This window comes from Sander lucioperca, chromosome 10 (genome assembly GCF_008315115.2).
Source record: "Sander lucioperca isolate FBNREF2018 chromosome 10, SLUC_FBN_1.2, whole genome shotgun sequence".
Lineage (NCBI taxonomy): Eukaryota > Metazoa > Chordata > Actinopteri > Perciformes > Percidae > Sander > Sander lucioperca.
In genome coordinates this window covers 3230994-3255573 of record NC_050182.1, presented here as the reverse complement: position 1 = coordinate 3255573, position 24580 = coordinate 3230994, and the positions used below count along the sequence as shown (strand labels likewise).

Sequence of the window (24580 nt, the reverse complement as noted above, 5' to 3'; positions counted from 1 at the left end):
AGCTGAAATTGATAACCTTAACGATGGCTCAATTCCAACAAGTGTCCTAGTAAGCTATTTCAGTGAGTCAGCATGCACAATACCAGGGCCTCTCCTAAGTGGAATGCAGCCATCATTAATGGTTTTGAATACACCTGTGCTTTTCCTACTATGACATGTCAACATGTCATAGTAGGAAATCAATCAATCGTTTAATCAATTTATGAACATACTTCCGTGTGACGTTACCACACTCGGGAGGTTAATTCAGTTACACTCCATCCCTTTCTCTCTTGTTTGTTTGGAGTACCTGTTCGGGTGGGTCCTGTCAGTGTCAGCAGCTGAAACTAGGGGTACAGAACGTGAAAGGTGAATATAAATGTAGCATGGAGCCATATAAATGTAGTTAAAGTATTCTATAGCGATGATATTACTACCACTGCTACACCTAGAGGCTAACGGTACAGCGCTTCTGTAGCTATAACCGGGGGATGCTCGTTAACTGTGGACATGCCAGCGAAGGAGGTTGACCGCCGGGCAATGTTTTCTGTAACGCTTTTAAACAGTCTACACAGATTCTATCAATGCCACTGCCGACGCGTTTTGATGTCATAAAACAATTACAGGACTTAGCTAAGCAGCTGAGACAGAGCCAGCGGTATAATCCTAGTTCTTCATTTCGGCTACCCGAGGCCAGCTAATGTATATGGTGCTAACGGACGCTAGCGGGAGGTGACGGCAGGGAGCGTCAAAAAGGGGGGATGTAATGAAGGGGGAAAGCGATAGGGGGGCTGTGACGAAGTCGGCACGGTCACAGAAAAACTCACCTACTAGACCCTCTTTGTGTTTGGACAAGCGTCTTCCATTGACACCTTTCTCAAATCTGCTACTCCCACCACTCTTCTTGTTCGACGCCATCTTCACCCACTCTGTTTACGCACCGCCTCTCACATCTCGCCTACATACCTGCCTGCAAGCGCCGAGGCATGTGAAAGCCAATGAATGACTGTCCCGCAGTCCAGTAGCCAATCACGAGGCTCGGAAATCAACAATTATTCACCCCGTTGGCTTGGTTGTACAACTTTTCAAAAGAAAAGTGAGCCCATGGTACATTCAGCAGAGGCATTATTATTGTAGACAATTTAGAAGAATTTGTAGGATTTTTTTATTCGTTGAGTAGTCTTAGAAATGGCAGAAAGCAGATACATTGTCACACATCATAAAGCCATTCAATAAAATGCTGGAAATTCATATATATTTTTTAAATGACCATTAAAGAAGCTGACAACAAAACAATCTCACCAATAGGTCCACTCAGAAGCTGTTCTGGAGCCTTTGATCGCATCACATAAGTGTGCAGGGCTGCAGCTACAGAGGGTGTGTCCTCTGTTAAAGGGATACTTTGCCAAATTTAAACCAGTGTCATCTTTATGTGGACAGTGGGTTTAGATGAACGGTGTTTGACTTCCATACGTGGAGGAGCAGAGCAGTGGAGGTCTGTCGAGATCAGTTGAATTGCTATGGCCCTAACTGAGTGGACCCTTGTGAGGCTGTTTTGTCAACTGTTTCCAAGTTCAAAAATTAATGTTGCATCTGAAATTAAACAAGCTGATTTATCTGAAATTAAACAAGCTGATTAAACAATATGTTATCAGATGCTAAAAATGTAACTGCAGGCTATGTACAAAATTCCAATCAGCGTGTTGAAGAATGTCCTTGAATTCAGATATTACACAGTTAATCTTTCAAAATATAGACTCAACACTCTCCCTTTCTCTATCTTCCCCTTTGTTTCAGGGTTTCTCCAGTTGAATCTGCTCCTCCTCCTCTTTAATGTTGACCACATCCTGGTATGGACCATGTGCCTGGGAGCGTTCAATCTGATCATATGTGGAGCAACAATCGTCCAGATTTAGCCCCTGGGGTATGAGGTAAGGGAGAAAAATCATTGAAACATTTTCATGTTAAATTGATTAGTACAAGATAACGTCCATTCATATCTTTTTTGGTTCCTGTTTTCAGCAATGTGACTTGGACGAGTAGGCTATTTCTCACAAGCCTGCCATGACATGTTTGACTCAGAGAGGATGTGACTCATTTACCTGATATATGTTTTCCTCTTCCTTCTTTGCTTTCTTTTTCTCCAGTTCATTTAGTCTCTTTGACTGTGAGGGGGAAGCAGACGTTGGTAAAGCTGTGAAATGGTGCAACTTCTCATGGAGGAAAGGCAAGAAACATAAAAAATATCCATTTGAGAAACGTATTGCTGTGGAGTCAAAGCACAGCTGTCTTACAGATTGCAATAACTTCTATTGTGTTGACATGAATGATATGCCATTTTAAGACATTTTTGTAAATTGCTGCAACATCAATGCTATGAGTCAGGGGGCGTTGACAGATCAATGTATGGTAATTTACAGTCAGTCATAATAAAGTGACTTCTGACCTGGAAGAGAAGGGCGACAGAAGGCACAAGCACACACAGTAGCAGTAAGACTCCCTCAGCTGTCAGGATCTTGTTTTTGGTGCTTTCGCTGAGGTTTATTGTCTTCTCCATTGGTTCTAGGCATACAGACAGGGTTCAGAGGTGAAACAAACTCAACAAGTGTGTGCATGTTTTTGTTGTGAGTGCTCACTTAAAATAAGATGAGGTCAGGTTAATCATGGTAACCTAATATTTACTTAACAGAATTACTTTTTATCAATCTATTATGAGATTGATTGGTTTGTTATATAACTGTACTATTTAGTATAAATAGCACAGTCTGATATAGGCCTATGTAATAAATGAATAAACAATTGATGCTTTTGTTAAGGCTTCTCATGAACTAATGTGCATAATCCCCAGAGGAGATTAGTGGTTGTTTTACATTTCCGCATCTGCCATCTGTGTCTAATGAGATTATGATGCAAAATGGCATTTCAGTGTGACAAATGCCATTAGCTTGACTGCAACTTGATCCAATCTTGGTGCTATTTAAAGTAAATAACTGGGCAGCAGACTGGTAATGAGACCATCCTGATGATGTATAGATTAACTAAACTGCGATATGCCAGGATGCTGCCACTCACACAGCTCTTGGATAGACTAACGTTAACAGGATTTATGGCTTATGAGGTGTTAGCCATGCTTAGAGCTCGCCTGACTCCATCTCAGTCCATCACACACACAAATACTCACTGTAGACCTGCAGGTAGGTGCCATGTGAGAGGATGCTGAAGTCGCTGCCATTCAGCCAACACTGGTACAGTCCAGAGTCATTCAGCTGGACTCGGCGGAAGGTTAGAGTGCCACAGGATTTGTCTATTTTGCTGTCTTGAGCAGTCTCTGACCCAGGCTCCACATGCTGTGGAGCCTGGGTTTTGTTGGGAGAGTGTTTGATCCAAGTGAATGTCACTGATGCACTGGTACTGTAGCAGCACTCCAAGACAGCTCTCTGGGAGACCTGTATCCTCAAAAAGGGCCTGTCCGGCTCTAAAGTCACCTTATTCTGAGCAATACCCACTGTGGAGGAAGCAGCAGTTATGTTGTTTTGTGAATTTGTTATACATTTTTTTATTTTAATCCAACATTTGTCAAATCATGTAGTATGACTGCATTTATCATACTAGCATAACCTGTGTTAACAATTGACATGTTATGGTCTTAAAAGTTGAATAAATTGTAAATGTACAGCAACAGGATAGCACAGCCATCTGTTTTGACAGGAGATGTGGTTCATTGAAGCAGAACACAAAAAAAGCTAAATGTGAAAAAAGTTATATAGAGTACATACATATAGACTACTTACAGTATACTAGCTTTAATATACAGGCATGCCCATTTTCCACAAAACCCAAAAGATAATTGCATCTACACATATATAAACTATTGAATATATTCTCTTATAGTATTCATCTCTTAAAAGTATTTCAATCAATATTGTGTCTTAAAATAAATTGATCTGACTCACCGACAAAGCTGCAGAGGAGAATGTTTGTGACTGCCCCCATTGCGTTAACAAATGTTTGGTCCAGAGATTAAAAAACGTTCTGAGATAACGCAGATCAGTCTTCACTGCTATTGTACTAATGCACTGGTGTCTTGTTTTTCTCAGTCAGGATTTACGCTTGAATGAATTTGGACTGTCCCACATTTGCATAAAAGCTATATCTGCATGCATTTAGAAAATAGATTATGTTAATTTCTTCAAGAAGAATACTATGATGTAGGCCAACAATTCCCTTTTATGTACATACACTGTATATTTTAAAAGGAATATACAGATACAGGATATGGTTTATGAAATCAACATGATCCTCATACAATCCATCTCAAAACCCTGTGGTTATAAAAAGTGAAATGAAACTAACCTTGAACCCCAAATTTACTCCGCAGTTATTCTAACATAGGTATTAGCTCATAACTATATAAAATGACAAAACAGGAATTTATTTCCCCAATTTATTAAAAAAAGAAAGAATTTAAAAAACAGAACGTACCACAAATGTCTTCCTAAGTATACATCATTAAAGCGCCTCTTACACGATAAAAAAATCAAAACCCAAATACACAGTATAGTTCTTGCATATTCATTGTTTATAGATAGACATGATGGCAGATGCCTGTATCACAAGAAGCAGTGTTTTTTTATATACAGGGCACTGGCTGAGTTGGGTGGAGGGCTCAAAACCTATTGCTGTAATGGAGGTGAACACAAAAACACAATCCTGGGATGATCTCTTAATCGTTAGTCATTTGTCATCGTCTCTCACTCGGAGGTCAATTTTACAGTCCTCCATGATAGATGGCGCAAACAACAGTGATTGTGTTTGTAGACTTAAGAGCCCTTTAAGAAGAAAACAACTTGATCGTTGGAACAAGGCACCACTCTATAAATACATTTTCTATACATCTAGGTGTTTGTATATAGAATGCATGAGGAAAAGCATCTGGAGGAGGGAGAGCGAGAAGTGCCTGTAGCAGTCTTTCAGCCAGTGAGTGAAGGCATCGCTGTAAGCTGGTGTTAATTGGGTTTCACCTGCTGACCACGGCAGTTTGACAGTTAAAAAAATCCCCGGTTGAGATGATCTGTTTAGATGTATCCCATCATTAAGCTGGATAACCACAGTGCAGAGTAGGTTTGCACTTTAACATGCACACCAAAAACATATGTTGTGGTTACAATATTTGCATATTTGTTCAATTCATTCATGCATAGACCAGTTACAGACAAGTCCCGTCTCTCTCACCGTTATGGCCAAATGCATAGTACATAATTACAAAAGCTTGTTTGAAAAACAAAACAAAACAAAAACAGTAACAAAACCTCCCCTGACCCGTTTAAGTAAATCAAATGAAATATATGGTAAAACTGTGCGGTAGGAAAAGGTGATCATGCTATCACAAGTGAGGGTATTTTCAAGAGGTGTATGTACGTAGCTAATAAGCTTAATAATAAAAATGAGGGGGGCTAATTTATGCTTTCTCTAAAAAAAAAAAAAAAATCTTCAAGCTAACATCTATGTACATTTTACATGAGGAAAACATGGGGAGAGATGGCAATAACGTTCAAACACAAACTTACAGCATGTTGTGACTAATGGCAACATTTGCACAAGATCACACTGAGGTTCAGAGGGCGTTTGTTGTTGTGGCAACAATGGTGAGAATGCATATCAGGAAGTGATCATGATCACAGTGCTGGTAAGAGCGAAGCTGGACTGAGACTGCAGTTTTCCTTTCTCAAAACCTTCAATGTTTCCTTTGTATCCTCACTGTCTTGTTGCCTTGTCCTTTTTCTTTGTTGCTGGAGCTGGTCCCATGTGTTCAATAACAGTCCACTATCCAGGTCAGAACAGTACAGCTTTTGGCAGTTACACTGGCTTTTACTCACACTTACTGACCCAAACAGATCTTTTTTTTTTGCTGACGAAAGTCACTGAAGTGTATGCGAGAAATCACAGATTCTGTTTGGGTTTGGTCATAAGGCTAGGGCAGTCTAACATTCTTCATCTTGGTATCTACGTATTTTTTAATGACAACCAATACTTCCTTCTTCTATGTGCTTTTAAAATCCCTTCACTTAAGTTGCAACATGTTGGTGTTTGGGTAGATGGAAAGCAGCTGCAGGCTGAGCGATCACTCCGGCATCAACATTACATTATCGCAAGTGACACATGTTGCTACACAGGTGAAGCAAGTCATTAAGAGAATTACAGCTTCTGTGAGGATCTAACGGTGCTTTGTTATGTCTTTGGTCCTGTGTGCACGGCCACAGTTATGCCACTACTAGAAATTATATCATCATAATTATAATTACAATCAACTGCTGAATAAAATACAAAGACACAAGCTCAGTTTTGATACAAATATTGCTATCAGAGAAGAATAGAACCTTTTGCTAATAACATGTGAATCTAACGTCATATAATACAATTTATAACCCCATCTTAAGTCCGTGTTTTGGATCAGGAGCTCTGAATCTGGGGGAAAGGTGACACTGTAGAAATGAGGCTGGCACTAAACGACCTTTGTGAACACTACTGTAGCACTGGGCCTTCAGTGTTTGTGGCTGTATATGTGTGTGTTTCTCTCTAGTACAGTGAGAGCAAATCCTAATCTCGTGTTTTCTACACATTTCATGACCATCTGGTTCAAGCTAGCTTCAAATTAACCAAAGCGACCTCTAAACTCACTCCCCATTAGGCCTGCACGATTCGGGGGAAAATATGAATCACGATTTTTTAGCTTAGAATTGATATCACGATTTTCTGCCACGATTTTTTTCCTCACGAAGTGTAATGTTTATTGCACACATGAACTATGACAAAACAAATTGACAGTGCCAAACATAGATTTTTTTTAAATCAGATTTTTTCATAATAAAAAAAAAAAATAATTATTCATTTTTCTTTTTTTAAATCCCCCCCAAAAAAAATCAAAGTTATTTAAAAATTAAATCGTGAACAGGTTGAATCCAGATCGTGATTTTATAACGATTAATCATGCAGGCCTACTCCCCATCTCTACTCCCTTCTTCACTCCCTACCTTGATCTTCATTACACATTCTAGGTTTGCCTTCAAATGTTTTTTTCTTTTCTCAAACACATTGCTCTATCTTTTTTTTTTTTGGCCCAGTGCTGTAACAGTTTCACTCAGGCGATGCAACTCACTGACCCAACAACAAACAGAACTCAGAGGAATAAATAAAAGCGGTAAATACAAACAAGTCTCCATTATTAACAGCATGATTATCTATAGTGCCACTATTTATAAATGTTTCTATGTGACGTAATAACAGTAAAAACCCGCCAAACAAGCAAATCCTTAATTAAAAACTTTGTAACACACATACACACACACTTCCTTGCATTCAATCTTTTCAATAATCAGGGCTACCTACATGAAGCCCAACTGTTTAAAAACTGTACTGAATAGAGAGTAAATACATTTTACAAAAACAATGATGGTTAAACTTGTTTGATAAAAAGTGCATCTCTGTGGTACTTTGGCATAGACTAGAAATAACACTATATATCAGCAGTAGTATTTCAATACATCTTCAAACGCTACATTGCCCCCTTTAGGCTTCCACATGCTTATAGCCAACCTGGTGGGAAAACATTGGATTTCTCCTTTACTGCACATCTGCTATTGGCAATAATGTACATTATTTTCTAGCGTGCATGTTTCTGGTGTGCATATGTGTGTTACAGCAGATCACAATCACGACATTTTGTTAGGCAGCATCTCTCTCACAGCAAATTGTTGCTTCATTTTTTTGGCACATCTGAAAAAAACAACCTCCCACTCAAAAGTAGGATGTCCTGTTGTTTTCTTTTTTTTCTTTGTATACCTCTCTACCAAGCACGCACGCAAACAGACACACATACACATGTACACACCCTCTTATGTTCTGTCACTGAACCACTGCACTGTGCATAAAGCCCCCTAGTGCAGCAAAGAGTCCAGGCATGACTTATGAGGGTTTAGGAATTTCCAGGGAAGCCTCTGAAAGTCACTCTTGCACTCCAAAAACCAGCACCAGTAAACATCTAAACAGAAGAAAAGACGTGGGAAAGTTTGAATGTGAGATAACATGTCCATCAGGTCTAGTAAGCATGACTTTAAGTAAGTTCAGTGCATTAATAATACAGAAATGTACATAGCATTACAATTGGTATTTATTATTGTTTATGTTTTGCATTTTAGTTTTAATACCTTTCATTTGTTCTGTTTGTATTCCATTTCATTCTCTGTACTTTTAGTGGTCTAGATTTGATCTAATTTAAAGTAACTTGATTTTCCCATGTAAAACACTCAGTAAATCTGTTTTGAAAAGGGCTTTAGAAATAAAGTTTATCTATCTATAAATTGCAGGAACGTCTGTCTGTCTGTGTGTCATGCGCATATCTCTCGAACCGTTAGTCCAATGGATTTCAAACTTGACAGGTGTCTTGCTACGGGCACGAGTAAGTGCAGTGCCAAGTTCGTCGGTAAAAGAAGCACACATTGGTTTTTGCCGCTGGCCACTCCCCCCTCACTGCACACTGACTGAGCTCAGCGCAGGACCAGACACAGAGAGGGTCGAAGAAAGCAGCGGAGCTTTGGCAGCTAAAATGCGAAATACACCTCAGACCCACAAAAATATGCAAAGTAGCACTACTTTGGACTGTCTTTGACTTTGAATAAACAAACGACAATTCCCGAATTTAAGGACGTTTCAGAATCCCACACATGCAAAGCACAACCACAGACAAGAAGTGACAACCTACACATCACACGCAGATGCCACATGCAGAACGCTTTACAACAGCAGGGGGTGGGGGGTGTTACAGCCTTTGATTCTTTTCCTACATTTATTATGCATTTATATCTATTAAGTTGCTGTGAGCTGGCAGAACATGACGTAATCTTGGAGATTATTCCTTCACAGCGTTGTGCAATGCGAGAACATATCAGAGTTGAACCGGGCAGACACAGCACCCTGGGTAAACACAGTAGTAGGTAGGCCTACAATGTCTTCCTCTGATGTAGACGTAGCCTACACTGTAAGTCAGTAGTAGGCTTTAGGCTACAGTGGAGTAAGTGGTTTGGGGTCCTTCTGTAAGTAATTTTGGGGTACAATTTGGTTTTGAAGAATTCTACAAGCAGCAATACCACAGGCCAAGCAAGCGCCCGTTCCAAACAGGCACATTTTCAACGGGCTCTGTACTAGTTGTTATAATATCATTATTATGGAAGGCATGATAACTAATTTTATAATATAATGTTTTCGCAGGATTGATACAGGAAATGGCACACAATCACAGTTTGTTCTTGAAAAGTGTCTGGCGTAGTGTCTCTCCACTTCATAAAACCTATCCTATGCCCTTGATAATAATAGATGATACTTAATCCAATACTTCTATTTAAATTATACTTGAGCATCACTTTAAAGTATATTATATATATATTTAAATAGTTCAGCGTTCTCACCTAGTGGCCAGCAGGTGGCATTATGATGTCTCACTGGAAGTTACCCCCCTCCAGTGAGAACTTGGAAAGGGCCTGCTGCAGCTTGTGGTGCTCCTCTTCTACAGTCTGCCACACACAAAATCAATATCACCATAGGAACTGAGGACACACACACACACCCCTCCTCCTCCTCCTCCTCTTAACATCCTCTTCGTCTCCCTCGCTGCTTCTCTGACACATCACATTGCAAGCACTGGACATAATAGCCATTTTCAGAGAAGTCCAATTTCACAAGGCAATTTTCAGCCAAGCAATAACAGCAGTGGTTAAATGGTTTTCTATTCTCTAATTTCTCTTTTGTGCCATTTTGGCCCCATTTGTCCAAAGTATACCACAGCTCACTCCTTACTTAAGTTATCCTCAGAGAAATCCTAGATGTCCAACTGCGTGTCTCTTTCCAGTCAGCTCCCACCTTTTTGTTATGTCTCTCATCTTTATCTGCCCCTGTCATACTACCTCGCTCTCTCTCTCTCTCTCTCTCTCTTCACCTCCCCTCACCTGTAGTCTCTTTAGTTGTTCCTCCAGACTGCGGAGCCTCCTGCACACTTCCTCCATCCTCTCCTGGGACAACACCAGGGGCGCACTGATATTTCTCTCCTCCTCTCCCTTCGTCCCCACACCTTCTTTTTCACAAGCGTTATTGCTCTCCTCCTCCGCTCCCCTGTCTGTGGCCTGGCTTTCTTCTGTGGAGGGAAATACTCAATTTAGATGGGTCATCACTCAGTTTTGTTTTGAATTGCAGTAAATTCTGACCAGTAAAACTGATATTTAACACCAGTAAAACCTTGGATTATGAAGTTTCCTGGTCACAGTGTAACGTCCTTTGTTTTTTGTTTGTAATGAAGAGAGGGGGAAAAAAAACATACTTTTCTACTCATGAAACATTGAAGAAATTATAACACCAAACAATATTTGGACATCTAACAAGGCTAAGAAGCTATACAACCAAAACGGAACATGATGTTTAAAGTAATAGTTTGACGTTTTGGGAAATACATTTGCTTATCTGAAGAGGATTGATGAGAAGATTGATACCAGTCTGAATATGAAGCTAAAGCCAGCAGGCAGTTAGTTTAGCTCAGCATAAAGACTAAAAACAGACAGAAACAGGCGGCAACAACTTGCCTGGTTCCATCCAAAATGCCTGCCAGCATTTCAGAAGGTCACTAATTAACACATTATATCTTGCTTGTTTTATCCGTCCTGGTATTTTAACTTCACAGCAATGATTTCAGGAAGTCAGTGCTGACGGCCAACAAAAAGTCTGGCATACTACCCCCGTAACACAGCAACTTGTAACTATTTTTACTTACTTGCAAGAAAGTGAATAAGATTAATTTCCAAAATTTCAAACTATGCCTTTCAAAAACACAAACGCCTACCTGTTGACTGACAGCTATCCATTTCTTGACTGGGCCTCTCTGATTGCTCCTCTCCGTTTTCTTCATCAGGCTGCGAGTCTACTGATAGACTGATGCTGCCGACCAACAGCCTTTTCAGCAACATGACTAACACAGGAGACACATTTATTAGGACAGGCAAGCTACTATGAAAGAAAGGAAAGACAGTTATATAAACAAACATCTATAGAAGCACCCTCATTCACCTTCATCCAAAGCACTGTTGGCCACCTTCTCCTGATCGCTGTTGGAGTGGCCTATCAAGTCGAAGCCTTTGTCTGACAGGAAATCAATCAGCCTGTGTCTGGGGTCTGAAGACTTGTCATCCGTCCACTTGCTGTCCTTATCTCGATCTACAGACAGACTTACAAGGCTTAACTTTGGCTCCAGCTTTCAGAAATGTGTAACAATAACAAATTTGTACTGTTTATTAAGTGTTCAGCACATAAAGCGCTGCGGTCTCACCACTGCTTTTCAAACCCCCATTCTCAGTTGGGCTCAAAGGGGCAGTCAGTCTGACAGAGAGAAAATGACAGAAGAAATGAGATATTTTAAGATGGGTGAACTTTGGCAGGCGATGAATATGTCTTGCTCTTTCAACAAACGTGTAAATACACACACACACACACACACACACACAGACACATACGTGGAGGGACTGAAAGGAGGTCCTCCGCTTCCAGGAGGCAGTGTTAACCTCATGGGTGCTCCACTCTTCTTCAGATCGTCCACTGCTGACTTTATGACATCAGTCCAGCTGTAAACACACACACACACACACACACACACACACAATCAGATTACAATTCATGCTATGATTTACCTTCTGAAACAAACATGGTTAATCTGTTTATTTCTCTCTAAGACTTACATTTTCCTCTCCCCAATAGACTGAGCCACCAGTTCATAAATCTGAGCACCGCTGTCCCAGGTAAATATCACATAAAAGGCCTTCCGATCTGACAGAATAAGAAAAAAAACAGCAATTGGAAGGTTGAATGCTATTGATCTGACGTATTTGTCTGTGAAACTACTGTACTGTTGTGTGCGGCTAACCTGTGGCCACCTCACGTAGGAAGACGGAGTCCAGCTTGATGATGGGGCTCAGCATCTGCTTACCCTCCTGCACAGCGATGTTACTCTTGCTCTGGCATTTGAGGACCATCTTGTCGTCCTGCCTCTGTAGGAGCACCAGCAGGTCGCCAAGCAACACACACTGCACCTCTGAGAGACAGGAAGGAGTAGGACGGTGAAGGGGAAAAAGTAAGGACTATCCGTTTTCTCAATCCCTCATAGGTCATTTTTATGTGTATGGCTTCATTACTTTAGATTGCTCTTTTTAGATATGTATATTTATTTATTAATGTATTCATTACCAATTCCACATATAGTTTATATAGGGTAAAGCGTATGGCCTTGATTGTTAATTGAGGTTAGGTTATTGAATTGAACTGGATATTTAAAAAAGGAAGTCAAGGGGGAGGCCAATGTGAAAAAAAAAGAAAATGACTGACACTGCAGCTGGGATTCTTTTTATAGCAAACTTTAATCTACAAACTTGAAAAGGGAAATGAAAATGTTTTCATTATCTCAAAATAAACCATTGTGGGTTTTTTATCTTTTGGAAACAGATAAAAGGGCAATCTAAGAGAGTTGTTATAATAATTAACATTATAATAGATATTAGCATGAGTCTAGATTTTTTATTTTTTTATTTCAATTAATAACAAATAAGCACATTTTTAAATGTGTGTAAAATGTTTGTTCTTGTTTCTGCAGCAGATAATCCCAGGCAGTTTAAATGTATTTTATGTACACACAAACATATATTTACCAATTGCCTTCTCCTTTGTGACTCTCCAGGTCACAGAGCCTTCATAAAGCATCTTTTTCTGTGTCAGGTCAATGTTCTACAAAAGACAGTGGGAAAATAATGAGAACATTTCTTGCAACAAAAGCATCAAAGAAACTTAAATCTGTAAAGTACAACAGTGTGTGGAATCAAATGTTGGTAAAAGAACCTTACCTTATATTCAGTATAAAGCTCATTACTGGGTTTGAGCCCTGATGTGTCCAGTCTTCGCTGGTAGTCCTTCAGAGTCTGGGAACAGAGAGAAAGGTTAGAGTGTTAGACAGAGGACAGACAGCACAGAGGAAGAAGTAGTCTAACAAGCAGAGACCCTCAGAGGTCTTAAAATGAATTTACAAGACTCCAATTGGTGCTCAATCACTACATAGCAGTGTGTTGCGTGATGGATTGTATGTTTCTCACCAATAGGTTCTCCATCACTTTGACCTCCTCGTTGACATGGTTGAGGATTTTTCTGCAGCACTCTGCGCTCTGCTGGATCCTGTCCTTCTCTGTTGAATTCTCTGTGGAGAGACAGAAAACTCAGAGTTGAGGAAAATACAGCTTTCACAGCAGAGGCCAAACAAAAGCAATAAATCATGAGCGTACCAAAAAATATGGGATGGACAATAATCCATTGTTTAAATGCTGGTGTGCTTAAATTAGTCCACATTTATCCTGTGCTTTGATGCAGATTGGCACGAGGTTCACAACATTGGCATAATAATCCTCTGCATTCTGGCCTAAAATATGTAATATATAGTATGTAATTTACTTATAATTTCAACATTTACCCAAACAGAGAGATCATCAAATGGCTGTCATGAAAAATACAAGCCCATGTATCAGCTTCAAAATCTACATAAACATCAGACATGTATTAATCAAGTATTTAATTTGCAGAAATAACAGATATATTAACAATTAACTTATAGAATTTCCAAATAAAATATCACAATATACAGAAAGTGGATATTGTGATATAAAATATAATGTGATAATAATTAGCATAGTCGAGTCACTTGTAATCAGTAAAAACATATGGTCTCATAAATATGTTTACAATTATGACAAGAACACGAACACGAACACGAACACGAACACACACACACACACACACACACACACACACACACACACACACACACACACACACACACACACACACACACACACACACACACACACACACACACACACACACACACACACACACACACACACACACACACCTGTGCTCTTGGCAATATTCTCCAGCAGCAACGGGTATTTGGTCAGTCTCTGCATCTCTATGGGAATGATATCCTTGAGCTGCAGCCTGCGGCACTGGGGCTTACTCTCTGCCTCCTGGGATTAAAGCACACACGCACACACACATGACCACCTATGTGACCACTTGCATGTCCATGCATCTGTGAGTGCATCCACGTGTGTCTTTCTTTTAAAACTTTAATAGTCTGTGTGTGTGTGTGTGTGTGTGTGTGTGTGTGTGTGTGTGTTTGTTGTCAATGCCAAGTCAATTTATTTATATAGCACGTTTAAAAACAACTTGGTTGACCAAAGTGCTTTACAAGGTAAAAACAACAATAATACAATGTGTGTGTGTGTGTGTGTGTGTGTGTGTGTGTGTGTGTGTGTGTGTGTGTGTGTGTGTGTGTGTGTGTGTGTGTGTGTGTGTGTGTGTGTGTGTGTGTGTGTGTGTGTGTGCGCTCTACGGCTGTATACCAGTATGAAGGAGTTGAAACGTGGCTCTTTCTTCTGCCTGCTTTTGATCTGGTCCAAGGCCCATGACTGGTGACTGCAGAACCGGGCTGTCAATTTCTGGAACCACTCCCCTTCTGTACCTCCAAACTGGAAAGCATGCATACGCACGCACACACACACACACACACACACACAAAAAATCACACTGTATTGTGATAGCCAAAAGTAAATGAATAAAGCAATGGGCAGATGGGGAAAGAGCTGGAAAATGTACAGAGTAAAGACTGGCAACTAATATAACTAACTGTTATAGCCAATATTTTACTTTCATAGATAGCTTTCAGACTTGATAAACCAACTAAATCAGACTATTGGCAAGTTATGTTGAATAAAATTGTCAGCACATATCTGTTGGAGTTTTCCCAGAAGCAACACACATACTGAGAGAAAAGAGAGATAGGACAATATAAAGAGAACGATTACGATGACTCACTCTGTTGAGCACTGTGGTGCTGATAGATTTGACTATGAAGTTGTCATCTAAACGCAGTTTCTTCAGGTTCTCGTAGAAGTTATCTGGATTCACAGCCATAGGCAAACAAATACAAAATGTACATATAAAATACAGTGAGCACTTCTTCTTTATACGACAGCAAACAAGTGTTTTTTGTGAGTGATGCAATTAATCCTTGACTGTGCACCCACTTACAGTATATAATGTTGAAGTAGACTGGTTGTAATTGCAGTTACCTTTATCACTGGCAACAAATACACACAAGAAGCTTCACATTCAGAGTACACATTTAGATTCACTGTATAATAGTTTGCTTGTTGTGTGGAAGGAAAGCACTGGCTTCCCAATTCATGTGTCTGACTCTGAAAGGATAGAAACACAAGTCAGAAAAGGCCTCTTTGTAACATCACTTACAGTGCATTTCAATTATCTCATCAAGGTTGGGGAAGATGGCGGCCAGCTCAGGGGAGGCCAGGAGCCCCTCCCTCTCCAAAGGCTTGGAGAAGATCATCTGAAGGACACTTAGCATCCGCACATGGGCATGCTCAGTTGCAAACAACTCTGAGAGGGGAGAGGGAGCAGACACGGTATAAGAGATGCTAAAACATCTTCAAAAGAAGGATTGCCTATACTGCAACTGTATTTTATCTGCACATCTGTTTCCTTCTTATCATGTGCTGCTTCATCTCTCTTCTCCTCACCATTGATGACCTCCTGCCTCTTGGTCTCCTTCTTGCTGAGACTGGACAGGGCTTCAGGGGGAGCCAGCTCCCTCCAGTTGGGTGGGTCATGCTCGAACTCCAGGAAGCGGGGCTCCATCTCCTCCAGCTGTGGGGAGGGGCTGGTGGGGGAGTGGCCGGGCCCTTCAGGAAGTGAAACTGGTCCCTCGAAACTGAGAAAGGAAGGAAAATGGAGAATTTTTGTGTGTGATTGATTTAGACTGGTTACTACTGCACAACGTAATTCAAGTATGACCCAGGTGGCTATCAAGTGATGTGATTAACACACTCACTCACACATAGTGGAGGTTGTTGGCTGTGGAACAACAGTAGCTGTGAACAGCTCATTGCATTTCTAAATGCACACCAGGGAAGTCTTAATATTAGATAATGCAAGGGTGTTTTAATGGCTAGCCAGAGTATATAGCAGATAAGCTATGTATGTATCAATGTCCTGTTGGGCTTGTAGCTTAGCTTCAGTATCAAGTAAAGCCTCACATGAATATTTTTAAATAAATAGCAGCTAGTATTGCGAAATCAGCCAGCTGACTAGCTATTAATATCTTACGATGACAGATAACAGGAAATAATTAGTATAGGAATAGTTTGAATAGACTATCAAACTTAAGCTTTTTAGCTAAAACTAGTGCTTCAGAGAAAAAAAAACTATGATTAAAATGGGAAAGTACAAAAGTAATGGTGGTTTTCTCTTGCACGGTAACCATCATGTGACGGGCTTATTAATATATTAATTCATTAACTTTAATCGACACCACTACACTTAAGTGTTTATTTTGTCCTGTTCTTCTGGTCTTGTTGTTATACCACTACCATATGCCCAAAGCCGCTCTCCACTTGACCTCCATGATGACAGCAGCTGTCATTGTAAGGATTGCTCAAGAAAATATACAGAGAAGTGTATTGAATTTGACTGAGCCAGACCTTGGTTGGCTTACTCAGGATATTTTAATGTTTCAATATGTCCCCTGAGTCCTGACAAAGTACAACTGACTGTGTTGTGGATTTACTGTCAACTAACAGCAAGTAAACTAACTGTTAATAAAGGGCTGTCACCTAATGATTACCCAATGGTCAACATTGACCTAACATTGACCTTTCAGTGAAAATAAGAGTGCTGTGTAACTGTTACTCACTCCCAGTCGGTCACAGCACCGGTCAACGGTTCCATCTGACAGTGAATAATGAGTCATAAAACCAGTCAGATTGATTAATTTAGTTTGTGTCGACATGAAGCAATGGACATTTGCCCTTTAAAAATCATTTACTTTAAATATCCTTTCAAAGTGATCTACCTAATAGTTCTGAATGAGCCAGGTGGATTTCATCCATCAATATTCTCATTATTACCAACTATTTTGTTCAACTGCTTTCTGATTATTTCAGGACTGCTGCACTGCTGACAGTGTTTGACAGCCTGTCTGTCCCTGCTGTGCACCTCTCCAATCAGAGAGGCATTTAGAGGGTTTTTTCCATCTTACGGATGGAGGTGCTGGGGGACAAGCGGGGTAGGTGTTGTTGTCGAGGTAGAAGGCGGCTGGAGGTCCACATCACTACGAGAGCGGGACTGTTTGGCCCGGGAAGAGCCACGGCGCCGAGAGGAGTGCCGGTCCACGCGGGCACTCTCGCTACGAGTCACTTTCTTACTGTAGGGAGGGAAGGTGGGAGAGGATGAGGACGGGATGTGGACAGATAGGGACAGAATAAAGAGAAGGAGGAATTGGGATAAAAAGGAGGGAACAAACACAAGAGAGGACCGATGGATAAGAAAAAAAAGGAAAAGAGGCCACAGGAAGGACAAGGAGAAAACAAGAACAAAAGTATGGTTGGAGGAAACAAAGAGATAATGGAAAGAGGAGATACCAAAAGGCAGTGGAAATAACAACAAAAAATGTTTTTGAAGGGGAGGACAGTAGAAGAGAAAGTATCAAAGTCAAATGCAGTCAGTGTGCATAGATGTGTGTAAATTGTGAGGAGAATAAATGATTTAAGGTACAGAGGATTTACACAAAAAAAGAGTTGATCACAGAGGAAAAAGATCACATCAACAAAAGATAAGAGAAAGAGAGAAAATGAGTGAATATGTATGACATATGACATGCATACTGGTTAGACTATAAAATATAAAGTATGCTTTGTAAACTGTAGACATGGTAGGACTCGATTACCAACACTTTCTACATTTCCTTATGAGTTACTGGGAGCCAATGCACAACAGTATGTTAAGAAAGTAGCCATGCATTGATTCTACATAATGTCTGTACAAGTTTTCAGTTAGGCAACTTTACGGTCATTTATGTCAACAGTTCTCCAAATCCACACAACGTGCATTCACATCCACAAAAACAAAAAACAAAACTGATCTTAATAATCAAACTTATTCCAATTGCTTCACACGCACCAGGAATATCATACTTAGCCATGTAGTGTGTTTTTGTTGTGTATCAGAAGTGCAGGGCTCAATGTGAGGTGTGTATGCATGTAAGTGTTGTTTGTTTAGTTTGTATGTTGTGTGATGAGTATAAGGCCTGAAGCATGTCCATGTCTGTCTGTCTGTCTGTCTGTCAAGGCGCTGACACCCACCTTGTCTTCCGTCTGTAAAAACACGGGACACCACATCATTACACAGCCGCCTTTAAACAACTATTAGCCACAGTAGCAACTATAACATGCAAATACACCCCTCCAACATGATATACTAAACTAGTTCTAACCACTGTCAGAGTAGCATGCCAAATAAGATGCCAAAGCCCCTGGCACAACATGTAACCGCACACACTGTGGAGACAAGCAGGACAAAGGACGGGCCCTGGTCACAATAGACGCAGACACCTTGAAAAGCACACGGGGCGAGCAACAAAAACTAAAATATAAAATGAAACTTATTGGCCACTTTTGACTATTAACTATATAACAGCACAATGTGAAGATTAATTACTTTGTCTAAAACCTTGCTTGCTTTTTTTTAAAGCTTAAGACAAACTTTAGACAAAATATCACCATTTCTATATGTTAGCTAAAATGTCTGACCTAAATGCCAAACTTGTTTACTGCGTAGAAAGTTGCAGCATAGAAAGCCTCATTTTCAATCAGTGCAATACAACCATAACAATTACAAATGTCTCAGTCTAGAAGAAATTACCAGTGTATTGACGAACAAGTACCTGAATCCAATAAAACAAAACAAGTCAGAACGTAAACATTATGAGATGCACAACACGACGCACACAGAAGAACACAAATAGGACAGAATGATATTAGGAAGAGAGCACGCGTGCCATTGTGAGAAGGAAAAAGAAGAGAGGGCATGAGGGAGAGGAAGGCAAAGGGCTGGAAGGGAAGATTGGGTCCGAGTTCACCTGATGAGGTTTTTTTTTCAAATCTGCAGGCTCTGTTAGCTAGCGAGCAACAGGCAGCATGACAAAAGCTTGCACACAGCAGGGACAGACTGCTGGGGGAGTTTTACCACGCTCCCTCAGCCTGAGCACTTCAGACATGTATCCATTCCCCCTTTTCCACCCTGGTCATTAGATATATACAGTCTCTACACCTACCATACAGTCTAATTATATTCTGATTACAATCTCTGTTATTTCTTATACTCGCTTGTTGAGTCACTATACTGCAGTTATAATCTCACTCCCTGGATGCTACTGATTTTCTTACTACCTCTCCACCCTCCTCACCTGTCTTTCTCCAAGTTTTCCTCTGTAGGATTGTCCATGGGTAAGAGAGGCTCCCCGACGGGAAGCCTTTCTCCCAGCACGACAGGGGACACATCGCCCCCGTCTGACAGGGTCGGAGGCTCTAAGCGATTGCTTGAGATGCCTGGAAGATTAGAAAAGGGGAGAAATAGATTTGAGGGGTTATGTTTTGCAATTTTTTTCTGCTGAAAGATAATTAGTTGGTGCTTTCATCCAGTAAATGAACAAATGTATATCTCTTCAACAACAATGTAGAAATAAAGTCTATTTAGATTTATATCTTTTACACAAGAAAAAAAGGGCACATTTTCGCTTTGAAAGCTGGTATCATACAATCTGTTACTGTTTATATGCCCAAATATATATCATGTTTATTAAGGGTTTGTTACATTAGTTGAACAGCTATCTTGTTGAGTCTTGAGTGTGCCACTGGACTAATCAAGACTTTTTCAGTGTTTAACTGTAAGCAATTAATAAACTATTACATTTAAAAAAAATCAGCTATTAATTGATTATTCAAAATCACATTAAATTATGCATTTAAAGCACAAGCTGGTGAAGATGATAAACATTATATTTGCTAAACATCAACATTAGCATTGTCATTGTGAGCATGTCAGCATGCTGACATTAGCATTTGGCTCAAAGCACCATTGCCTACTGTATATCCAGCCTCACGGAGTCGTATTCATCAAATTATCAAGTGATTATAATTAAACACTGATAAAGTCATTACCTCCAGACTCCATATGACACAGTCTAGTTGATGGGCAGGCTTACCGTCCATGTGTGAAGACTCGGGGCTGTTGGCGGTGCTGATGTTGTTGCCTGACCCATCACTGATCTCTAACCCAGGCACGGAGGAGATGCTTCCGCTGGGATAAGACTTCTTGCTGGGGAGGGAAGGGGCTGCAGAGTCGATCAAGGAGCCTCTGCCGGGAGCTGGACCCTTACGCTCCGGAGTCACTTTCTCCTTTTCCGCTAAAGAGGGGGAGGAATACAACAAGTTTAACAGAGCTGAACCATAGATAAAGCTGATACAGAAAAACATGACCCAAGAGCACTTTAGTCAGTGAAAAAGGGACAGAGACTTTGTGAGACAGACAGACAGGATGAGTATGGTGCAATCAGGGCCTCTGTAGTTAATGAGAGGGTTAGTTCAGTGCAAGAGAACACCCACAACCCGAGGACGAGATGTGTGAGGTTTTCTGGTGATTACAAAATATACAGTACAACTAATTCTTCAAACAACCACCCTGAAACCCAGGAACAACTACACAATGCTCCACCCACATCCCCTCCCAGTTTGATTTGGGACATGCAGACATGCTTATGGAGGCTTATGGGTTGATTAGTAGGGATGTGACCATTCTACAGAAAAAAGGAGGGGTCGGGAACTCTGGACGTCTAGTACCTTCAGCCTCCGTTTTAGGTTTGACGTCAGCTGTAACAGGAAAGAAGGGCAGGACAACATGTTCTCATATCCAGACCATTAATGGACATCCATATACTACATATAGTTCTTTTAAATGTCATTATATTTACATACATGTAAAATGTATATCATGTGTACATTTAGAGATTGTAAATACTTTCAAATATCCTTCACAAACTGTCAGAAATGAAATACTAGATATGAGAAAAATAACAGTATAATAGGGCTCATGTGTGATGTTTGCTAAGACACAAAGCAGATACATACTGTTGTTGCCTGCAATCCAGCTGGGGATGCCAGGAAACACCCCTCTGGGCTTGGCTTTTGTCGATTCTTCCTTCTTAATCTGAAAAGATAAGGCCTTTGTGGATTCATCCTTCTTATTCTGAAAAGATAAAACAGATAGGAAGCGAGATAAGCCAAGTCAAAGCAAGTCAAATTTGAGGGCTGCAGAAACACAAATGCTTCCCCACAATGGTTTTATGAGGACAACGCAGTGAATTTATTGACCTGTCTGACTTATTTGTTAATAGGATAGGGATGTTATCCTGCTACATAGTTGATGATAGCCTACCTTTACCAGCTGTCTCCTGAAGAAGCCTCCTCTGGACTTCTTACTGTCAACTGCCCTGGTTTTAACTCCAAGGTGCTTCATGAAGAAGGCCACTGCTGCAAAGATGGATTGGCTATGGAAGTAGTTAGAGAAAGCTATTAATTAATAATATCTACTACTGTGTTTTGTATAAACTTAGTTGTTTATGTTTTATCTTGCAGGAATCGTATTTGAATATAATTAAATTAATGGTAATGCAATTCTTATAGACGCATCTGTCCTTAGTATATTTCACGGTAAAGGCTGCAATAAAGTATATTTGCATAGTCTCTGGTGTCACTGATGGTAATGCTGAGAGACTTACACAGAATCGACAGTGCAAATGAGGAAAGATCGTGAGGATGAAAATGAGGATGGGCAAGATGCAGGGAGGTGGAGAGTTGAAGATGTCCAGAAAGGGAGGAGGAGGAGTTGACAAGAGTGGGGAGGAGAGAAAAAGGTGACACAAAAAGACAGAGGAGGAGTTGAGAGAAACTAGAGATGGGACAGAAAAAAAGACTACGGAAGGAGCCTCTGGGGATGTGCATGCAACAAAAGCACAAGTGTCTTCGTTTTACAGAGCATGCTGTCTGAATACACGGAGTGCAACATAACTTTAATCACAAAGGATCTGAGAGAAAAACATAAAAAACCTAATAAGTGCACGACAGAATAATTTACTGTACGCGCAACACATGAGAATGATAAGAATGCATCGTGGTCTTTTTAAAAGATACTGTACATATGTACATAAGGTTTGTATGTGTAAAAAGGACAGTTTCTATACAAAACTCAACTGAAATACATTTTAATGAGTATTTGGTGCACTTGAGCCAGTATGCAAAAGTCTTGTGGGTTGACCACACCCTGGCTTGGAGAAAGCAGGCAGAGATCAAATCAGTTTTATGTGCATAAATACCCACTTAAACAGAACGCTCAAGCTAATTTTTTAAACTTCATTAAAAAAAACTTACCATTTTTCCTCGTCCGAGACAATTGTAGGTCTGAAAGAAAAGAGACAGGTGTCAGTGATGTTACAAAAACAGACCCACTCATCTTGCAGCATCAAGCTCACCTCTTCCTTTTAAGTAGCATTTTTCCTTTCTCTTGCTCGACTGATTATTAAGTGTGTTTTGGGCCGGTGGAATCTGAAGTGACAAAGCTTTTCCTGATCCAACTCAAAGCTGATTATTGTGTTATTGTGTTCAGAGTAAAAGCTATTGAACATATTCTAAAAATTTGCACACAAAAACAGAAAAAAAACCTAAAAAAAAAAAAGTTCAAAAAAGTAACAGATGCATCAAAAGCTGCACCTCTGTCCACTCAAACAGTTTAAAAATCAACTTGCACTCTTGAAGATCTGTAAATAATTCAAACTATTGTCTCCAGACTGTCTAAAACTTTATCCACTCTGGTGTGTCTCTCCGTTAAGCTGTCTGCAAAGGGAATCCAACGTCTGAAATGATCCAGCACAGCGGAAATGTCTATTTAACCGTGTTTTTGTCTGATGCAACACGCAGGCAAGACTGGAAATTGGATACTCATGTTTTGCTATGAACATAAAGGGTGGGAGGGGTTTCCCTGGGATTTCCCTGCATAATCCAATCAAATGGTCTGATTACCTCATTCTCATCACCAGAAAGACCAATGAGAAACAGCTGGGGCGAGGTCACTGTGTTGTGGTCGAATGAGGAGGGAATTGGATGGGGGGGTCAGTGGGTGCAAGAGTGTGGGAGAAGTGCGAGGGTAATAGAGAGATGATTGTTGGGAGGAATGAATAGAGTGAAACTGAATGAATCTTTTGTGCATTGGAGATAGAGATCCAACTGTGTGATAGTAACTGAGTGAGTCAAAAGCTGAATTATCATGTCTTTGATACAGACTGCTTTGCAGGCTTTTTGTGTCTCCTTCACTGTGCACTTCCCAAACAGCACCACAAGACGGGTGCTGCTTGCACACAGTGCATCTCTTTTCATTTATGTTGTTCATCTTTTTTTCTCTGTTCTAACAAGATGAAGTTAAACAGTCTCCTGCCCTCTCGCTGGCCTCCTCTCCCTCTCTGTCTGACTTGCTTCTTTTAGAGGATAACACATTGTAGTTGGCCACGGGGTCAAGGATAGATTAACTTTCCCCCAGATCTCTTGCTTTCTTTCTTAACCATGTCCAGGGCAGGAGCTATCCAGCATCGATAACCCTCTGGCCTTTTCTCTCCCCTTCGTTCTTCCGCTGTGTAAACCCCCCCCACCAAACCCAACACGGCCACCCCTCCCTCCAGTTGGCAAAATGCCACGGGAGCCTTCCTGCCAGCGTGGCACTGCTGACTCCATCTTTTCCTCTCTGCCTCTTCATTTCCCTCTTACTCTATTGTGCTCTCTTCCAATCACTGTTCCCTCTCCAGCTCTCTAGTCCAGTGCGCTTGATTTTCTCCATCTCCTGCTGGATTTGTCTCTGTGTGCTTTGCACTAGATTGGATATGTGCACAGCTGTTAACTATACCTTCTATAGGGCTTTATAGAAAGTGTAGTGCCAACTTTATAGGGAACAGAACAGAAAAAGGCTGCTTTTCCATATTTTTTATCTGAAAGACCAATCATTCTCTCAGCTTAAAGGAAATAGAGCAGCATGGAATAGAGAGGACACAAGTATTTTCCTCATCCAATTACTATATAAATGTTAGTAGTTTAGTTTAGAACTAGTTTAGTTTCAGAGTTTATATCCTCTGGTTCCACAGTTCCAGGACATTTTTGGTCTAAAAGGTTGTTCCTCAACCTTGAGGAAGTCTCCTGGATAATCAAACAATACTTTATGTTTATGTCACGCATATTTATTTGCAACTTAAATTCTAAATAATCATGCTTTTTCTGTCCGCTTTGTGTGGCAAATTGCAGTAAATACTATGACCCATGAGCCTTGGCTGCTGTGCGAGAGGCCAGTTGGAGGTGCAAATCAAATTTAAAACACTTCATCATTGCAAGTAAGAACAGATTAAGGTACCTTATTTGCTACAGTCATCCAAAACTGACCAACATTGAACTAAAATGAACGCCAACAGCTCCTCCGACTGACGACGACATGGAACACACCGAACAGACTCGAGTCACCGACCTCGCCAGATAATCGGGTTGGTGTCAGAGCCTTTAAGCGCAATCTTTAGTTTTAAATCTCT

General features: G+C 40.5%; 3 protein-coding genes and 1 long non-coding RNA gene across 14 annotated transcripts in view; 1 reads left to right on the top strand and 3 right to left on the bottom strand.

The window, feature by feature from the left end:
* lipeb (lipase, hormone-sensitive b) overlaps positions 1-986 on the bottom strand; it is a 28007-nt gene extending 27021 nt beyond the window's left edge. Inside the window, exons 1-2 of one of the 5 annotated variants that reach the window (XM_036006730.1) lie at positions 807-986; positions 290-326 (exon numbers count right to left, since the gene is read on the bottom strand). In XM_036006730.1, the coding sequence (XP_035862623.1) occupies positions 290-326; positions 807-897 (128 nt within the window). In that variant the 5' untranslated portion in view covers positions 898-986. The remainder of the gene's footprint in view (positions 1-289; positions 327-806) is intronic. The other 4 variants (XM_031288628.2, XM_036006731.1, XM_031288635.2 and 1 more) reach the window with 4 other exon arrangements.
* Positions 233-2428, top strand: LOC118496172. The gene is made up of 3 exons (XR_004898659.1): positions 233-348; positions 1777-1910; positions 2127-2428. It is a non-coding gene; the product is annotated as an uncharacterized LOC118496172 (long non-coding RNA).
* On the bottom strand, positions 1131-18048 carry cd79a (CD79a molecule, immunoglobulin-associated alpha). Its single transcript, XM_031288728.1, has 7 exons — positions 18038-18048; positions 9933-9935; positions 3933-4036; positions 3161-3484; positions 2426-2541; positions 2082-2144; positions 1131-1898 (listed from the first exon to the last, which is right to left on the bottom strand). The coding sequence occupies exons 3-7, from the start codon at positions 3970-3972 to the stop codon at positions 1773-1775; spliced, it is 669 nt and encodes a 222-aa protein (XP_031144588.1). The 5' UTR covers positions 3973-4036; positions 9933-9935; positions 18038-18048; the 3' UTR covers positions 1131-1772.
* arhgef1b (Rho guanine nucleotide exchange factor (GEF) 1b) overlaps positions 7048-24580 on the bottom strand; it is a 46294-nt gene continuing 28761 nt past the window's right edge. For 2 of the 7 annotated variants that reach the window (XM_031288581.2, XM_031288576.2), the window contains exons 8-32: positions 22389-22418; positions 21397-21508; positions 21093-21207; positions 20802-20831; positions 20168-20368; positions 19370-19511; positions 18267-18278; positions 17165-17329; positions 15648-15838; positions 15361-15507; positions 14926-15008; positions 14454-14579; positions 13961-14075; positions 13152-13252; positions 12906-12980; positions 12714-12789; positions 11936-12103; positions 11751-11838; positions 11529-11636; positions 11345-11394; positions 11086-11232; positions 10862-10987; positions 9978-10162; positions 9441-9545; positions 7048-8017 (exon numbers count right to left, since the gene is read on the bottom strand). In XM_031288581.2, the coding sequence (XP_031144441.1) occupies positions 9471-9545; positions 9978-10162; positions 10862-10987; positions 11086-11232; positions 11345-11394; positions 11529-11636; positions 11751-11838; positions 11936-12103; positions 12714-12789; positions 12906-12980; positions 13152-13252; positions 13961-14075; positions 14454-14579; positions 14926-15008; positions 15361-15507; positions 15648-15838; positions 17165-17329; positions 18267-18278; positions 19370-19511; positions 20168-20368; positions 20802-20831; positions 21093-21207; positions 21397-21508; positions 22389-22418 (2668 nt within the window). In that variant the 3' untranslated portion in view covers positions 7048-8017; positions 9441-9470. Of the gene's footprint in view, positions 8018-9440; positions 9546-9977; positions 10163-10861; positions 10988-11085; positions 11233-11324; positions 11395-11528; positions 11637-11750; positions 11839-11935; positions 12104-12713; positions 12790-12905; positions 12981-13151; positions 13253-13960; positions 14076-14453; positions 14580-14925; positions 15009-15360; positions 15508-15647; positions 15839-17164; positions 17330-18266; positions 18279-19369; positions 19512-20167; positions 20369-20801; positions 20832-21092; positions 21208-21396; positions 21509-22388; positions 22419-22489; positions 22891-24580 lie in introns of those variants that run through there. The other 5 variants (XM_031288618.2, XM_031288596.2, XM_031288590.2 and 2 more) reach the window with 5 other exon arrangements.